Below are 15867 nucleotides of genomic sequence, written 5' to 3' on the forward strand. Positions count from 1 at the left end.
AACATTGCCATGTAAACTGGGATGTAGTCAGAATGCTGACATTCAGATCATGTCAACACCATGTTTTTTACATGGTCTGAATGTCAACATTAAGGATGTTGACATGTTCAAAATGTCAACATTGTGAATGTCAACAGTCTGAATGGCGACACATGAAATTAGGGTTAGGCTGCAGCTAGGGTTAGGCTGCAATTTATGTTTAGGGTTAGTCTGCAATTAAGGTTATGATTAGGCTGCAATTAGGATTAGGATTAGTCTGCAATTTATGGTTAGGGTTAGTCTGCAATTAAGGTTATGACTAGGCTGCAATTAGGATTAGGATTAGTCTGCAATTTATGGTTAGGGTTTAGCGGCAATTAGGGTTATGGTTAGTGTGTAGTTTGGGTTAGGCTGCAATTAGGGTTAGGGTTAGGCTGCAATTAGGATTAGGGTTAGGCTGCAATTAGGGTTAGGCTGCAATAGGGTTAGAAATAGGCTACAAATAGTGTCATGGTTAGGCTGCAGTTAGGGTTAGGCTGCAATTAGTGTTAGGGTTAGGCTGCAATTAGGGTTAGGCTGCAATTAGGGTTATGGTTAGGCTGCAATTATGGTTAGGCTGCAATTAGGGCTATGGTTAGGCTGCAATTAGGGATAGGCTACAATTAGTGTTAGGATGCAGTTAGGGTTAGTGTGCAATTAGGGTAATGGTTAGACTGCAATTAGGGTTAGGATTAGGCTGCAAATAGTGTTATGGTTAGGCTGCAGATAGGGTTAGGCTGCAATTAGGGTTATGGTTAGGCTGCAATTAGGGTTAGGCTGCAATTAGGGTTATGGTTAGGTTACAATTAGGGCTATGGTTAGGCTGCAATTAGGGATATGGTTTGGCTGCAATTAGGGATAGGCTGCAATTAATGTTAGGCTACAGTTAGAGTTGGTCTGCAATTAGGGTTATGGTTAGGCTGCAATTAGGGTTAGGATTAGGCTGCAATTAGGGTTAGGCTACAGTTAGGATTAGGTTGCAATTAGGGTTATGGTTAGGCTGCAATTAGGGTTATGGTTAGGCTGCAATTAAGGCTATGGTTAGGCTACAATTAGGGCTATGGTTAGGCTGCAATTAGGGATAGGCTGCAATTAATGTTAGGCTACAGGTAGAGTTGGTCTACAATTAGGGTTATGGTTAGGCTGCAATTAGGGTTAGGATTAGGCTGCAATTAGGGTTAGGCTACAGTTAGGATTAGGTTGCAATTAGGGATATGGTTTCGCTGCAATTAGGGATAGGCTGCAATTAATGTTAGGCTACAGTTAGAGTTGGTCTGCAATTAGGGTTATGGTTAGGCTGCAATTAGGGTTAGGATTAGGCTGCAATTAGGGTTAGGCTACAGTTAGGATTAGGTTGCAATTAGGGTTATGGTTAGGCTGCAATTAGGGTTATGGTTAGGCTGCAATTAAGGCTATGGTTAGGCTACAATTAGGGCTATGGTTCGGCTGCAATTAGGGATAGGCTGCAATTAATGTTAGGCTACAGTTAGGGTTAGTCTACAATTAGGGTTATGGTTAGGCTGCAATTAGGGTTAGGCTGCAATTAGGGTTAGGATTAGGCTGCAATTAAGGTTAGGCTACAGTTAGGATTAGGTTGCAATTAGGGTTATGCTAATATAGCAATGTTGACATACTGACTGTTGACATTTATAATGTCACATTTTGACATTCTGACCATGTCGGCATCCTTAATATCAACATGCAGACCATGTTGACATTATGGTGTCATCATAATGAATGTTGACATTCAGACCAAGTAGACAATTCATACCACACACGTGTAAGCCTTTATAAAGAAGAAACATTTTCAGTTGTGCACATTTTTATCGGTTCCTCAATAACCCTGGTTGTTTATGTATGATTATGCTAGCAAGCTTCTGTGCTATTACACGCCCACACAGAGTAAGATAAACTATATGTTTTGTTTTGTACTATCTTAACATGAGTTAAACAATTTTATTATTTTCCAGTAATAGTCCAACCTAGTATAAAAAGCATTATTACAAAGTTAGTTTGACTTGTAGTAAATGTCAACTACAAAAGTGTTTGCAGGATTATTTACGGGCTGCAGAACAGAAGGCATGAGCAATACCAGCAGTTCATATTACAAAAAAAGATCTGACAGATGACCTCCAAAGTGAGAAATACCATACTACACCACAGCGCATTGTTACAGCAAGGGGCCAAGGGTCTATCACACTAAAAAATACTTTTTTCTTATGAGTTACCCACATTGCAAACGTTTCATGGCCCATCACTATAAAGTATCATTTAATGTGTCAGATGAAAAATATGGATATAGTCTTCAGTTTGGTTTTCATTCATGCTAATACTTAAACATATAAGAGGCTGGAGTGTTACATCTAATTTTAGCGGGCTGATGTCATTGAGATGCCAGACTGTGTATAGTGCTTGAGACCCCCAGTTTGCCTCCATACCAGTTACTGTGCATGGAAAGACTGTCCAGGAGTAGGAAGGTCATCCAGCCCTAAAGCACAGTAGGAGCAATTCATCCATAGAGTCTGCCCACTTTCCATCCTTAAAACAAAGGTAAGTTCCTCTTACAGTTCTTATCTTGCTGGGAACCAACTAGTACTGGCACACAACTGTTTCAGACACAATGAATGTTTCTGTGAACTAGCATCATGTGTACTGATGTATGTAGAAGTCACCTATTTTGGAATTCTAAAATATAGTTTGATCCAATGTGATGATAGAAGTAAGGATGTTGCAGGAAATTGTTTATATTCATTATGATAAGATAAAACACATTTGGAGGTCATCTAGATATGCAGCAAAACAAGAAATGTTTGAGTCCCTTCCATACAGAGAATAAATGTACACTTGAACTTGATTGGCATGTGACAGTATTTACACACATCATTTAATTACAGCTCTGTAAATCTTCAAACCCATAATTTATTGCATGAGTTCTGTAGGCAATACACTTGTAAGCATGAATCATAGAATCAGAATAGTTATATAACACCTATCTGACATTACATTGTACCCTGGTAAACACACAATGGGCAACTGTACTAGACACAAACAAAGTCTTAATTAAGCTGTAGCCAAAAAAATAAAAATATGAAAATTACCATGTAAATATCTTGGCTTATACAGAAGAGACAGAGCTGCACAATTCTCATGGTTCATGTGAGTTGTTAAGAAGATTGTGTTGCTAAGCAACTACTTTTGTTTTCTGTTCTAAATATGAACCTCAAGTTACATTTAAGCAATGCTATATGTCATATGATTTAATATAAGGTAACATAATTTGTAATATTTTATGTTTTTATCAGAAAGGTGGTGTGTAACAGTTTTGGACTAAGTAAATTAATAATGTACTGTATGGTCAAAGTGAGTAACCCCTTCTTTAGTTATATATAAAATACATGACATATGTGTATGTGTATTTATATAAAGACATTTATGTGTGGGAGTAAAGATATAACTTTGTGTGTATTTTGCATGTCATATTACATTTTCACAATGGATCTTCAATTATAATTTCTCCCACTTTCTGCTTTGTTTTTTTTTTTTTTTTGTCGACAGTATTGGCTTCTGGGCTTATTATTCCAGAGGCTGCACAAATGTAATCTATGACTCAATTTTTTTAATAATTAGTACAGAGATATAAAAACCCTGTCTTACAATGTGTTGTGAAGTTGCAGAGGTTTAAAGCTGATACAATAAGACAATAGCTTAATGCTGGACATATAAACGTTGGCAAAAAAGCAAAAATATTCCCTCCTATGTCTAATAACATAAGAGACTATTTATTAAAGGTAAAAAATTCCTATCTCCAGCAAAAACTGTTGTTTTCGCTAGTGTGTTTTGTCCTATACATCAAGGGGGTACCTCAGGGCATATTTGACAATAGCTTCCCCTTTCAAAGTTAGGGATGCCTATTTTACAAGAAAATCAGGATGGCAGGATCCTATCCTAATTATAAAAAGCTAAATTTTTAACAAAAATTTTTTCCACGATTTTCAAAAATATTTGTCATCTATTTCTTTCAGCTGTTGCTCGCTAAATGGAACTGCAAGCCAAGTCCAGGCTTTCAGTTCTACTGCACATACATGATCCAGCTAGAGATTGGCTAAAGTAATCACTATGGGCCATTATCTCTGAAGCAGCTGGGTGTTTCTCAGCTGCACTGGAGATATTGTATAGGCTACAGTGATAGCCTTATTGTCGTAAAATGACCTTAAAAAAGCCCCATATTGTTTTACAGCTGCAGAGCTGGGCTACATGCCAGCAAAACAAACATTGCTGGTCAGTGTCAGATCCCTGCTATCGAGGAACATCGCACCTCCACCATCGGTGGCATAACCATCGACCATTGTAGGCAAACCATCGATAGCAATCTCTACCTTGGAGGCACCAGGGAAGATAGGAGGGGGAGAATCATCTGCAGCGTTCATAATGACAGCTACTTGTAAGACGAGTAGTAGGGGGAGACAAAAGGGGTAACACAATATTGTGTGCCCCAGTCTCTGTCTCTGGTTGACCCTATGTGTGTTTGTGAGACTCTATGGATGTAACCCTATGTGTGTATGAGATCATAGGGTATTTTGACTGCTTTAGCAATCATTGCTGTCATTTTAAAACTATTGATCAAAGTTGTGGCGGCTTTGACAAACCACGACAGTAAATATACCTCCATTTGTTTCTGTGTTAGTGATGTTTGTGCGTTTGTGTGTTTATGTATATCACCCTGTACATGTCTGTAGCCCTGTGGCCTTTTTCGTCTGTGTATCCGTGGACCTGATTCAGAGATGTACGCAAACCCGATGGCAGATCGCTTGCAGTGCCCTCTATGCAGCAGCCTGATTGACTGACTGCGGCCATTTGGGGGCGGGCAGGAGGTGGCACTGGGCAGCGTTTCCAAAAATGGGGGCGTATTGTCCCTGTTTTCTGGGAGTGCCAAGGCCAGTGTCTGTATCTACCATGGCAGCACAGATGAAGCACCCAATCTGAGTAGTCTTAGGCTTACTCAGATGGCTGATGCTGCGTTGGTCGCAATGTTGATTTGATCCTGCTTCTTTAGACACAGGCATCGGATCTGAGATGTCTGCTGGAGGCATCTTTTTCCTCCTGCAACATTAGCATATATGCACACAGCAGCTGCGTCATAGTGTATATTTCATAGTGCACACAGCAGCAGCGATATAGTGTATATCTTTGAATCGGGCCCTGTGTGTGTAAGTATGCTGAGGCAAAAACAAAATGAAGGTGATGGAGTTTAAATTAATTGAAGTGGAGGATAGTGAGGAATAAATTAACTGAAGTTGCTAGGAAGATTTGAATTAAGGGAGACATCAATTAAATATTGTGATCAATTGCAACAACATGATCCCCCCCCATGCCACCCATGCACTACAATAACATGCTCACCCTGCACAACAATAACATGCTCCCTTCTGCAAATAAACTTGCCCCTTCATGCACAACATGTTCCCCTTCTGCACAACAACATGCCACACCCTGCACAACAAAAACATGCCTGCCCTGCACAACAATAACATACCCCTTCATGCACATCAACATGCCCCTTCCCACACAACATGTCCCTCTCCTTCACACCCCACGTACCTTCCCTGCACAGCAACATTAGTCTGACCAACCACTGAACAACATGACCCCCGGGTACACCAACATGAGTACCCCCTGCACTCCAACATTCCCCCCTGCACATCATGCCCCCACCTGCACAACATACATCCTGCACAACAACATGCACACCTCCGACACACCACAGATGCCCCCCTCCTGCACACTAATATGCCCACATGTTGCATACCACACATGCCACCCTCCTGATCACCACAAATGCCCCACTCCTGCACAACATACCCACTCCTGCACTCCACACATACCCTCCTTCTGCACACCACACATGCTCCCCTCCTACACAATATGTCCTCCCTACACAACATGGGTATGACACACCAACATGTCTCTCTCCCTGCACACCGACATGCCCCCCTCCTGCACTGCAACATGCCCCTCTCTGGCACACCAATTTGTTACCCTCCTGCATCCCACACATGCCCCTCCTACACAACATGTCCCCCTCCTGTACACCACATATGCACCCTCTGATACACCACATATGTCCCCATCCTGCACACCACACATTCCCCTCCAGCACAACAACATGCCCCCCTCCTACACACCACACATGTCCCCTTCTGCACACCAACATGTCTCCACCCCTTTATACCAACATGTGTTCACCCCTGCACACCAACATGCCCCCCACTGCACAACAATATGCCCTCTCCTGAACACCAACATGCCCCCCCTCCTGCACACCAATATGCCCCCTCCTACACATGTCACCCTTCTGCACACCACACATGCCCTCCCTGCACAACATGAGTCTGACCACCCACTGTACAACATGAGTCTGACTACCAATGCACAACTACATCCCCCCTGCCCAACTAGATGTCCCCCTGCATAACAACTTGCCCCCCTCCACACCACATATGCCCCACTCCTGCACAATATGCCCCACTCTTGCACACCACACATGCTTTCTAATGTACACCATGTCCCTCCTGCACACCACCCATGTCCCCCTCCTGCACAACAAGGTGCCCTCTCCTGCACACCACATATGCCCCCTTCTGCACACTAACATGTTCATCCCCTGCACAATATACCCCTCTCCTGCACAACATGGCCCTCTCCTGCATGCCACACATGCCCTGCTTCTGCACAACATGCCCCCTCCTGCACAGCACGCATGACTCCTCCTGCACAACATGTCCTGCTCCTGTACACCACACATGCCTCCTCCTGCACACCATACATGCACCCTCCTGCACACCACAAATGCTCATTCCTAAATGCCAACATGTCCTCCTCTTCCACACCACAAATATCTCCCTCCGGTATGCTACACATGCCCCACTCCTGGATGGCATGCTTCCTCGTGCACAACAAAAACATGCCCCTTCCTGCACACCATGCATTCCCCGCCTGTACACCAACACCATTCCTCCCTCCTGCACACCACACATGCCCCCTCCTGCACATCAACATTTTCCCCTCCTGCACACCAACATGTCCCTCTCCTGCACAACAACATACTCATCTCCTGCACTACATGACCCCCTCCTGCACACCACAAATGCTCCCCTTTAGCACAACAACATGCCCCTTCCTGTACACCAACATGCCACATTCTACATACCACACATGCTCCCTGCACACCAACATGGCCCCTCCTGCACACCACACATTCCCCTCCAGCACAGCAAGATGCCCCCTCCTACACATCACACATGCCCCCTTCTGCACACCAACATGTCTCCACCCCTGTATACCAACATGTGTTCACCCCTGCGCACCAACATGCCCCCCGCTGCACAACAATATGCCCTCTCCTGAACACCAACATACCCCTTTCCTGCACACCAATATGCCCCCTCCTACACATGTCACCCTTCTGCACACCACACATGCCCTCCCTGCACAACATGAGTCTGACCACCCACTGCACAACATGAATCTGACTACCAATGCACAACTACATCCCCCCGCCCAACTATGTCTCCCTGCATAACAACTTGCCCCCCTGCACCCCACACATGCCCCATTCCTGCACAATATGCCCCACTCTTGCACACCACACATGCTTTCTAATGCACACCATGTCCATCCTGCACACCACCCATGTCCCCCTCCTGCACAAAAAGGTGCCCTCTCCTGCACACCACATATGCCCCCTTCTGCACACGAACATGTTCATCCCCTGCACAATATACCCCTCTCCAGCACAACATGGCCCTCTCCTGCATGCCACACATGCCCTGCTTCTGCACAACATGTACCCTCCTGCACAGCACGCATGACTCCTACTGCACAACATGTCCTCCTCTTCACCACACATGCCTCCTCCTGCACACCATACATGCACCCTCCTGCACACCACAAATGCTCATTCCTAAATGGCAACATGTCCTCCTCTTGCACACCACAAATATCTCCCTCCGGTATGCTACACATGCCCCACTCCTGCATGGCATGCTTCCTCGTGCACAACAAAAACATGCCCCTTCCTGCACAACCATGCATTCCCCCCCTGTACACCAACACCATTCCTCCTTCCTGCACACCACACATGCCCCCTCCTGCACATCAACATTTTCCCCTCCTGCACACCAATATGTCCCTCTCCTGCACAACAACATACCGGTCTCCTGCACTACATGGCCCCCTCCTGCACACCACACATGCCCCCCTCATGCACACCATACATGTTCCCCTTTAGCACAAAAACATGCACCTTCCTGTACACCAACATGCCACATTCTACATACTACACATGCTCCCTGCACACCAACATGGCCCCACCTGTACACCAACATGTTTCCATTGGACACCTGATTAGACCCCACATTAAACTTTTTACTTTTCTGATTTTCCTTCTGGAGAGCTGTCAGAAGTCAAACCTGTCTGGAACACCAGTAGCCAGCAGCCCTCAGTGCACTGTGACTGGATCAGTCACATGACCATAACAGCAGGAAGTCTTCTGATCAGAAACGACTAGTTTTTGGTAGAGTCTAGATCATACTTGCCGACATTCCTGGGCAGCTTTCCGGGAGCAGCAGGAGGGGACCTGCTGCTCTCCTCTTCAGGAGGGGGGGGAGGGGCGCGAGGCCAGACGATAGACTGCATTAGGCGCCACCTCCTTTACAGAAACCCCCCGCAACTTGCAGGTCCGTCAGGTGGGGGAGGGCTAAATGACGGACTTTGCGCCATTTAGCCCCGCCCCTTCCCTACGGACCCGAAAATTCCAGGTAAAATCTCCCCATCTTGCCCACTTCACTAGGAAGATATGCCTACTCTTACGGGGGTGTGGGGGGTTACCCAAAAAATCAGGAGCCTCCTGCGATTCCCGGGAAAGTAGGCATATATGGTCTAGATGCCCTTCACTAGGAGGACCCTGACATCATCAGTTGCCGTCCAATGTCATTCACACAAAGGGGCAAATACAATTAAATGCTGGGATTACCCTGTGTCTAATTGTCAGCACTGCCCAACTCAATTAGCTGAAGGAGACTTGAGAGCTGATCCCCAGAGTCATTCTAATGTGTGGGGAAAACCATAGATTCCAGCACCTTGCACGGAATCTATAGGTTAACCCTCAGTATAATTAAACAGCACTGGGTATGACACACAGAGCTTTTCCCCGCACAGCAAACTCAGCACCTAATTGAATTCCCCCCAAGGGGGAGGGGGTGGGGGTTAGAACTGACACCCAAATTGAGTAGAAAGAGACATGCAAATGCAAAGGGCAGACAAAGAGCAACAGATGGGGAGACAGAGGTGTACATACCAGATTAGAGACAAAAAAACATGAAGAAAGAAAGGCACAGGCACACACACAGGTAAGAGACATACGCAGATACATATACAAAGGGAGTATAGACACACATGGGAGTACACATACTGTACAAATTGAAACAGCGAGGCAAAGACAAAGCTGAGACAGAGACGGGGTGTTATATAGATATACATACTAGTGGGTGAACATGCAGAAAACTAAAGAATGAGGGAAGCAAGGCACAGGAAGAGACTGCATCCCCTGCATAAACCAAAATGCTGTTTTATATGGGAATAGGCAGCATGCACCTAGTTGTACAAAGAAGAAGGTGTGGTTTTACTGTTGTCCCCAGTAATAGACTGCCATACTGGTCTATTACTAACAGTAAATAAAAATCAACATGTGTCTTATCCACCCACGCTATGCATATGGTCTTATAAACACAATATGATAAGCATTGTTAGCTTACTTACCTCTCTAGTGTGTATGCATTGGACTATTCCATTTAACTTTTTCCAAAAACAGTTTGATATAACATGTAAAAAAGACAAAAACATATGAAACATATACAGTCAGGTCCATAAATATTGGGACATTTACAGAATTTTCAGATTTAGGCCTCTATTCACCACCACAATGGTTTTGAAATGAAACAAACAAGATGTGCTTTAACTGCAGACTTTCAGATTTAATTTGTGGGTAATTACATCCAAATAGGGTGAATGGTGTAGGAATTACATCAGTTTCAATATGTGCCTCCCACTTTTTAAGGGGCCAAAAGTAATGGGACTATCAACTCAAAAGCTATTTCATGGACAGCTGTGGGCTATTCCCTCATTATTTCATTATCAATTAAGCAGGTAAAAGGTCTGGAGTTGATTCTAGGTGTGACATTTGCATTTGGAATCAGTTGCTGTCAACTCTCAATATGAGATCCAAAGAGCTGTCACTATCAGTGAAGCAAGCCATCATTAGGCTGAAAAATCAAAACAAACCCATCAGAGAGATAGCAAAAACATTAGGTGTGGCCAAATCAACTGTTTGGAACATTCTTAAAAAGAAAGAACGCACCGGAGAGCTCAGCAACACCAAAAGACCCGGAAGACCACGGTAAACAACTGTGGTGGATGACAAAATAATTATATCCCTGGTGAAGAAAAACCCCTTCATAACAGTTGGACAAATCAAGAACACTCTCCAGGAGGTAGATGTATATGTGTCAAAGTCAACAATCAAGAGAAGACTTCACAAGAGTGAATATAGAGGGTTCAACACAAGATGCAAACCATTGGTGAGCTACAAAAACAGGAAGACCAGATTAGAGTTTGCCAAACAACATCTAAAAAAGCCATTACAGTTCTGGAACAACATCCTATTGACAGATGAGACAAAGATCAACTTGTACCAGAGTGATGGGAAGAGAAGAGAAGGAAAGGAACTGCTCATGATCCAAAACATACCACCTCATCAGTGAAGCATGGTGGTGGTAGTGTCATGGCATGGACATGTATGGCTGCCAATGGAACTGGTTCCCTTGTATTTATTGATGATGTGACTGCTGACAAAAGCAGCAGAATGAATTCTGAAGTGTTTTGGGCAATATTATATGCTCATATTCAGTCAAATGCTTCAGAACTCATTGGACAGCGCTTCACAGTGCAGATGGACAATGACACGAAGCATACTGCAAAAGCAACCAAAGAGTTTTGTAAGGCTAAAAAGTGGAATGTTATGCAATGGCCAAGTCAATCCCCTGATCTGAATCCGATTGAGCATGCATTTCACTTGATGAAGACAAAACTGAAGGGAAAATGCCCCAAGAACAAGCAGGAACTGAAGACATTTGCAGTAGAGGCCTGGCAGAGCATCACCAGGGATGAAACCCAGCGTCTGGTGATGTCTATGCGATCCAGACTTCAGGCTGTAATTGTCTGCAAAGGATTTGCAACAAAGTATTAAAAAGTGAAAGTTAGATTTAGGATTGTTTAGTTTGTCCCATTACTTTTGGCCCCTTAAAAAGTGGGAGGCACATATAGAAACCGTTGTAATTCCTATTATTTGTTTATTATTTTGTACTTTTTGAACAGTATTTATTATGCCATCTTGCATATTTGTATTTGCACTGCTCAGTTGGTCTCAGTAGAATTTTTTTTTATTACTTTGTAGATTTTATAGTAGTTATATAATCTTTGTTAATCAGCATATACATATATGTTAGACTAGAACATATATACATATATACACTACATATATACATATATGTTAGACTAGAACAGCTATTAGACAGCAACTCTTATCGCTCATTCCCTTGCATGCTGCACTGATTATATGTTTTACATGTGCTCTATTCAGATAGCATTCTTCTACATTATGACCCTCCAATCTAGACGTATCATATGTCCTTGAGCTTAGTGTGACATTATGTAAGTCATTTCTATTTAAGTCTGGGTGCACTCACAGAACAGAGCAGGCGCACTGTTTGCTCTTTACATCACATCACAATGCAACTTTCCTATAAAGAGTGTTACAGTGTGTACACACATGTCACAGAACTCTACATAAATCTGCCATGCATATTTGACAAAAGGAAGATGTTTTCAAAGCTTAAAAACAGAAAAGTATGATAGAATTTATATTGTACAGCATTTTTATTACATGAATACCTTTTTCAGCTCTGTGGTCTTATTAACACTGTGGCGTTCATTCATTTACATAGCCCAGTTTTTGTATCACAGTGATACAAACATGAACAGGCAACATATATGGACATATATAAAGCAAACAAAGTAGTGGAAATGTGGCATTTATATAAGGGTACTGTAAGTAAAGTATACTTGCTGACTGTACCTGAATGTCAGGGAGAATACCTGTGGGGATAGACATCGACCAACCATCAATGTTTTTGCCATTGATGGCAGAGATCCGATTTTTTTGCCAACGATGTCAGAGAACCCGATGAAGGTCCCCCTCCCTGATGTGAGCCGTGAAGCCCCAGCCACCTTCCCTGATAGAGTGCAACATATTTTTAGTGCACAGTCATGCCTAAAGTCATCTGACTTTAGTGTGTTTATGGGCAAAAGAGCAGACTAATAGGCCATCTGTGCAGGCTCTTTATGTGACCATTGCAGATTATGTTTTAATTGAGACAACTGCACATGGTTTGAAATAATTGGTTTAATGCACAGCCTCACATTTTCACCTTAAACTCATTATCTATCCGTGAGGTATGTGTTCGGCATCTCGGCATCTGGATGCTGATTTTCCTTTTACCGGCGCCGAAATCCCAACGCCGGTCAGAAGGAGGTAAGTATCGGGTTGTTAGGGAGGGTTAGGTTTTGGGTTAGGCACTAAGGGAGGAGGATTTGGGTTAGGCACTAAAGAGGGGGGGTTAGGCACTAAAGAGGGGGGGTTAGGGTAGGGAGAAGGGGAGGGTTATCATACCGACCAACAAGTGTCATTATGTTAACTCTTTTGGGATGCAGGCGTCGGGATTCTAACAGCCGGGATCCCGAGCACTGGGCAGCATCTCATACCGATTCCATCCATTATATAACCTGAAAAATAAAGTAACCTCAGAGCTGTTCTATATAGTTATATGTGCAGAACTATGTAACTGCTTTGTGGCTTAATTACAGATGGATGTAACTCAATTTTATGGCCCTCCTCTTAGGCAAAGCAGTACACACCTTCTTCAGCACTGCACACAGTGGTGTATCTATAATGGGTGCAGTGTGTGCGGGGCACACGGGCCCCCAGGTCCAGGGAGGCCCCGCACCGCACACCCTGCACCCATATTATTTTAAACTTACCTGTCCGTGGTCCCGCATCGGGTGTCAGTGCTGCTCAGAACACTCTAGTGCCCGGAGTCTACTAATGCTCCGGTGGCTGGCCAGCTGCATCAGTCGGCTGCCAGCCACCAGGGTGAGAGGAAGGGGCCCCGCCTGAGGAGTGCACACGGGCCCCCTTCCCTCTTAAGACACCCCTGACTGCACACCTAGGTGTTGTTTACAAAATCTCCTTGAAATGCTTTTTCAAAACTAGGCAAGTATGGGCTAATGGTTATGGTTTGTATAATACAATAAATAAAACAAAATGTGTAAGTAAAAATGTGTTCTTCTAACATGAAGGGATCTCTTTGTAGAAAAGTTGTTCTCAAGGCTACCTGGATTGCCTCAGTCACTAGTGTAATTTACACAGCACAAGTATAATATATGTGATTTGTTCCTTCACCATTATCTGTGTAGCATGACCCTAATTTCTATGCTTCCTGTCCTAGTTACTTATTTATATATCTTTTCAGGGAGAAATAATCACAACAATGTTATCACACAGCGCCCTACAGAAAGAGAGACGCGCCCAAGCCTCAGCTATTATGAAGGAAATCCAAGGCCCTGGTACAAATTATTTTATTTAACTTCCACTGTAAAAGTTATTTAAGTCTGATTTCTTTGAATGTACAGCACTGAGTAAATTGTATGTGAAGCGACATCCATAAATAACCTGGCAGAATGTTGCGCTTCCCTTGGTGGCTGAGCCTTTTGTAGTTGTCTGTTTGGAAACTATTTTGAGATGAACAACTGCTGTAATGGAATAATTCTTTGGAACAGCTGATGGATATTCTACTGGGATAGATTTTCATCTTTGTGTTTAGGGTAAAAAACATAAACAGTATCCATAGTGGAAGTCTGGTAGGGGGCGTAATGTAACTCTTGGCAAGTTAAAATGGTACTAAACATTAAGAGGGGTATTCAATACGAAACGTAAACTTCGCTGTCAAAGTTTACGTTTCATATCATTGCTTTTACCTGCGTTAAAGTATCGGGCGCGCGCCCGCTTATCCACGTATTCAATATGAAACTAATGAAAACGGGAACCTGCGAAGTGGGATTTGCGTAAAGTTACGAAATTTTCCTTAAAAAAATTGTAGGACCCCCCTAAAGTTGTAAAAACATGGGGGATCACTATGGGTACCCCCGTTTTAGCCTGTAATTGAAAGTTGGGGATTTAAATAGCCGCAGCAGGTGTTTTTTCCCGACATTGAAGAAGTGATGCAGAAGAGCACGTTTTTTTAAGTGGTCCCATCAAATTTGGGGTACATGAAAATGGGTACTAGCATATTTTGATGTCCCTAAAGTAAGTTTTTAAAAATTCTGCATTTGTGCACCTGCCGCTATAAATCTATTCTAGAAAACACCTGCCGCATACTTGCAGAATAGCCCTGAACCTATTTCCCTATTGTTAATCAATTTTTCCCCATTTTTTTTTTACCCCAATTTTTAAATACATTTTTTGGGGTGTCACTATTTTTTTTTTAAACTTTTTTTGACACAGTTCTTTTTTAAATGTCATTCCCAGGGGTGCAGGCTATTTTTTTTAAGCCTGCACCCCTAAACCCCAATCCTGCACTTTTTTTTGACACCTATTCAATGGTGAAAAGTTATCCCCGTTTTTTATCAAAGGCTTTTCGAACCTGCGAAAAGTCTTTGAAATTGAATACGGTGTAAAACTAAAACCTGTGATAATGACGTCATAAGTGCGATATTAACGCAAAAACGATGTTTCGCTCCCATATTGAATACCCCTATAAGTATTAAGGATGCACCAAATCCTAGATTCAATACAGTAGGTGTTCTGGGTTTTGTCTTGGACTTGGATTCAGGGGCCCAGAGCTGAGTGGGGCCCTTCTTGGACCATTGAGGATTATTATTCCACTTATACACACTGAACCACAAGTGGTACCAGCAATAATTGTTATCGCATTGCATATATTTAACAATTGGATTGTATTGGTTTTTTTTGTGTTTTTTATATGTGTATTATGTTGATATTAAATATATTATTCTTTTATTGAGAGAAGCCTTGTTATATTAAGTTATCAGTCAACCAATACCTTTACATCCGCGCAAAATTTTTTTTTGATGCATATATTCACCGCCTTTGCGCAGTCCTATATATATGTACAGGTGTATATGTGTACACGTGTATATATGTTTATTCATGTACATATGTTTTCTTTTGTGTATGTGTTCCTTTTTGGGTCAGCTGGTAACTGACCATTTGGACTTTCAGCAGCCTAGGTATGTGAACCTAGCGCAAGAAAAGTAGTCATTAGACACTAACGACTACATATATACAGATAAGATTGTCGCGGAAAAGCAGATTTTGCGTCCGCTTGGGCATAACTGCACATGATAGTGTATTGGTATAAACATGTAACTTTCCCTTTTAACTTGGTATGTACCGTCATTTAGGTATGGAAGAGGGCAAGCCTTTGAAGATGGACAGAAAGGTTGTAAGAGAGGTTTAGGAATTTCTGCTTTCCTGCCTCAGCCATAATTATGTCAAATTGTATATAGCACATAAGAAAGATGTCCGGGGAAATTACATGACATCTGGCTAGGTCTTTGATAACCAGTCTTTAAGAGCCCTGTGTTCTACTTAGGGTCTGAGATAAAAGAAGGATTGCTTATACCAGAGACACTCAGTCTTCAGAGGTGTGGATTCCC

The 15867-nt window shown here is 42.9% G+C and overlaps 1 protein-coding gene across 1 annotated transcript in view; it reads left to right on the forward strand.

Moving 5' to 3' along the window:
- Nucleotides 1-2457: 2457 nt before the first annotated feature.
- Nucleotides 2458-15867, forward strand: part of MYOZ2 (myozenin 2) — a 78976-nt gene continuing 65566 nt past the window's right edge. Inside the window, exons 1-2 of the mRNA XM_088452218.1 lie at nucleotides 2458-2568; nucleotides 13662-13755. Coding sequence (XP_088308344.1) covers nucleotides 13680-13755 — 76 coding nt within the window. The 5' untranslated portion in view covers nucleotides 2458-2568; nucleotides 13662-13679. The remainder of the gene's footprint in view (nucleotides 2569-13661; nucleotides 13756-15867) is intronic.

The sequence above is a fragment of the Taudactylus pleione genome, unplaced genomic scaffold (assembly GCF_031769625.1).
Source record: "Taudactylus pleione unplaced genomic scaffold, aTauple2 ptg000036l, whole genome shotgun sequence".
Classification (NCBI taxonomy): Eukaryota; Metazoa; Chordata; class Amphibia; order Anura; family Myobatrachidae; genus Taudactylus; species Taudactylus pleione.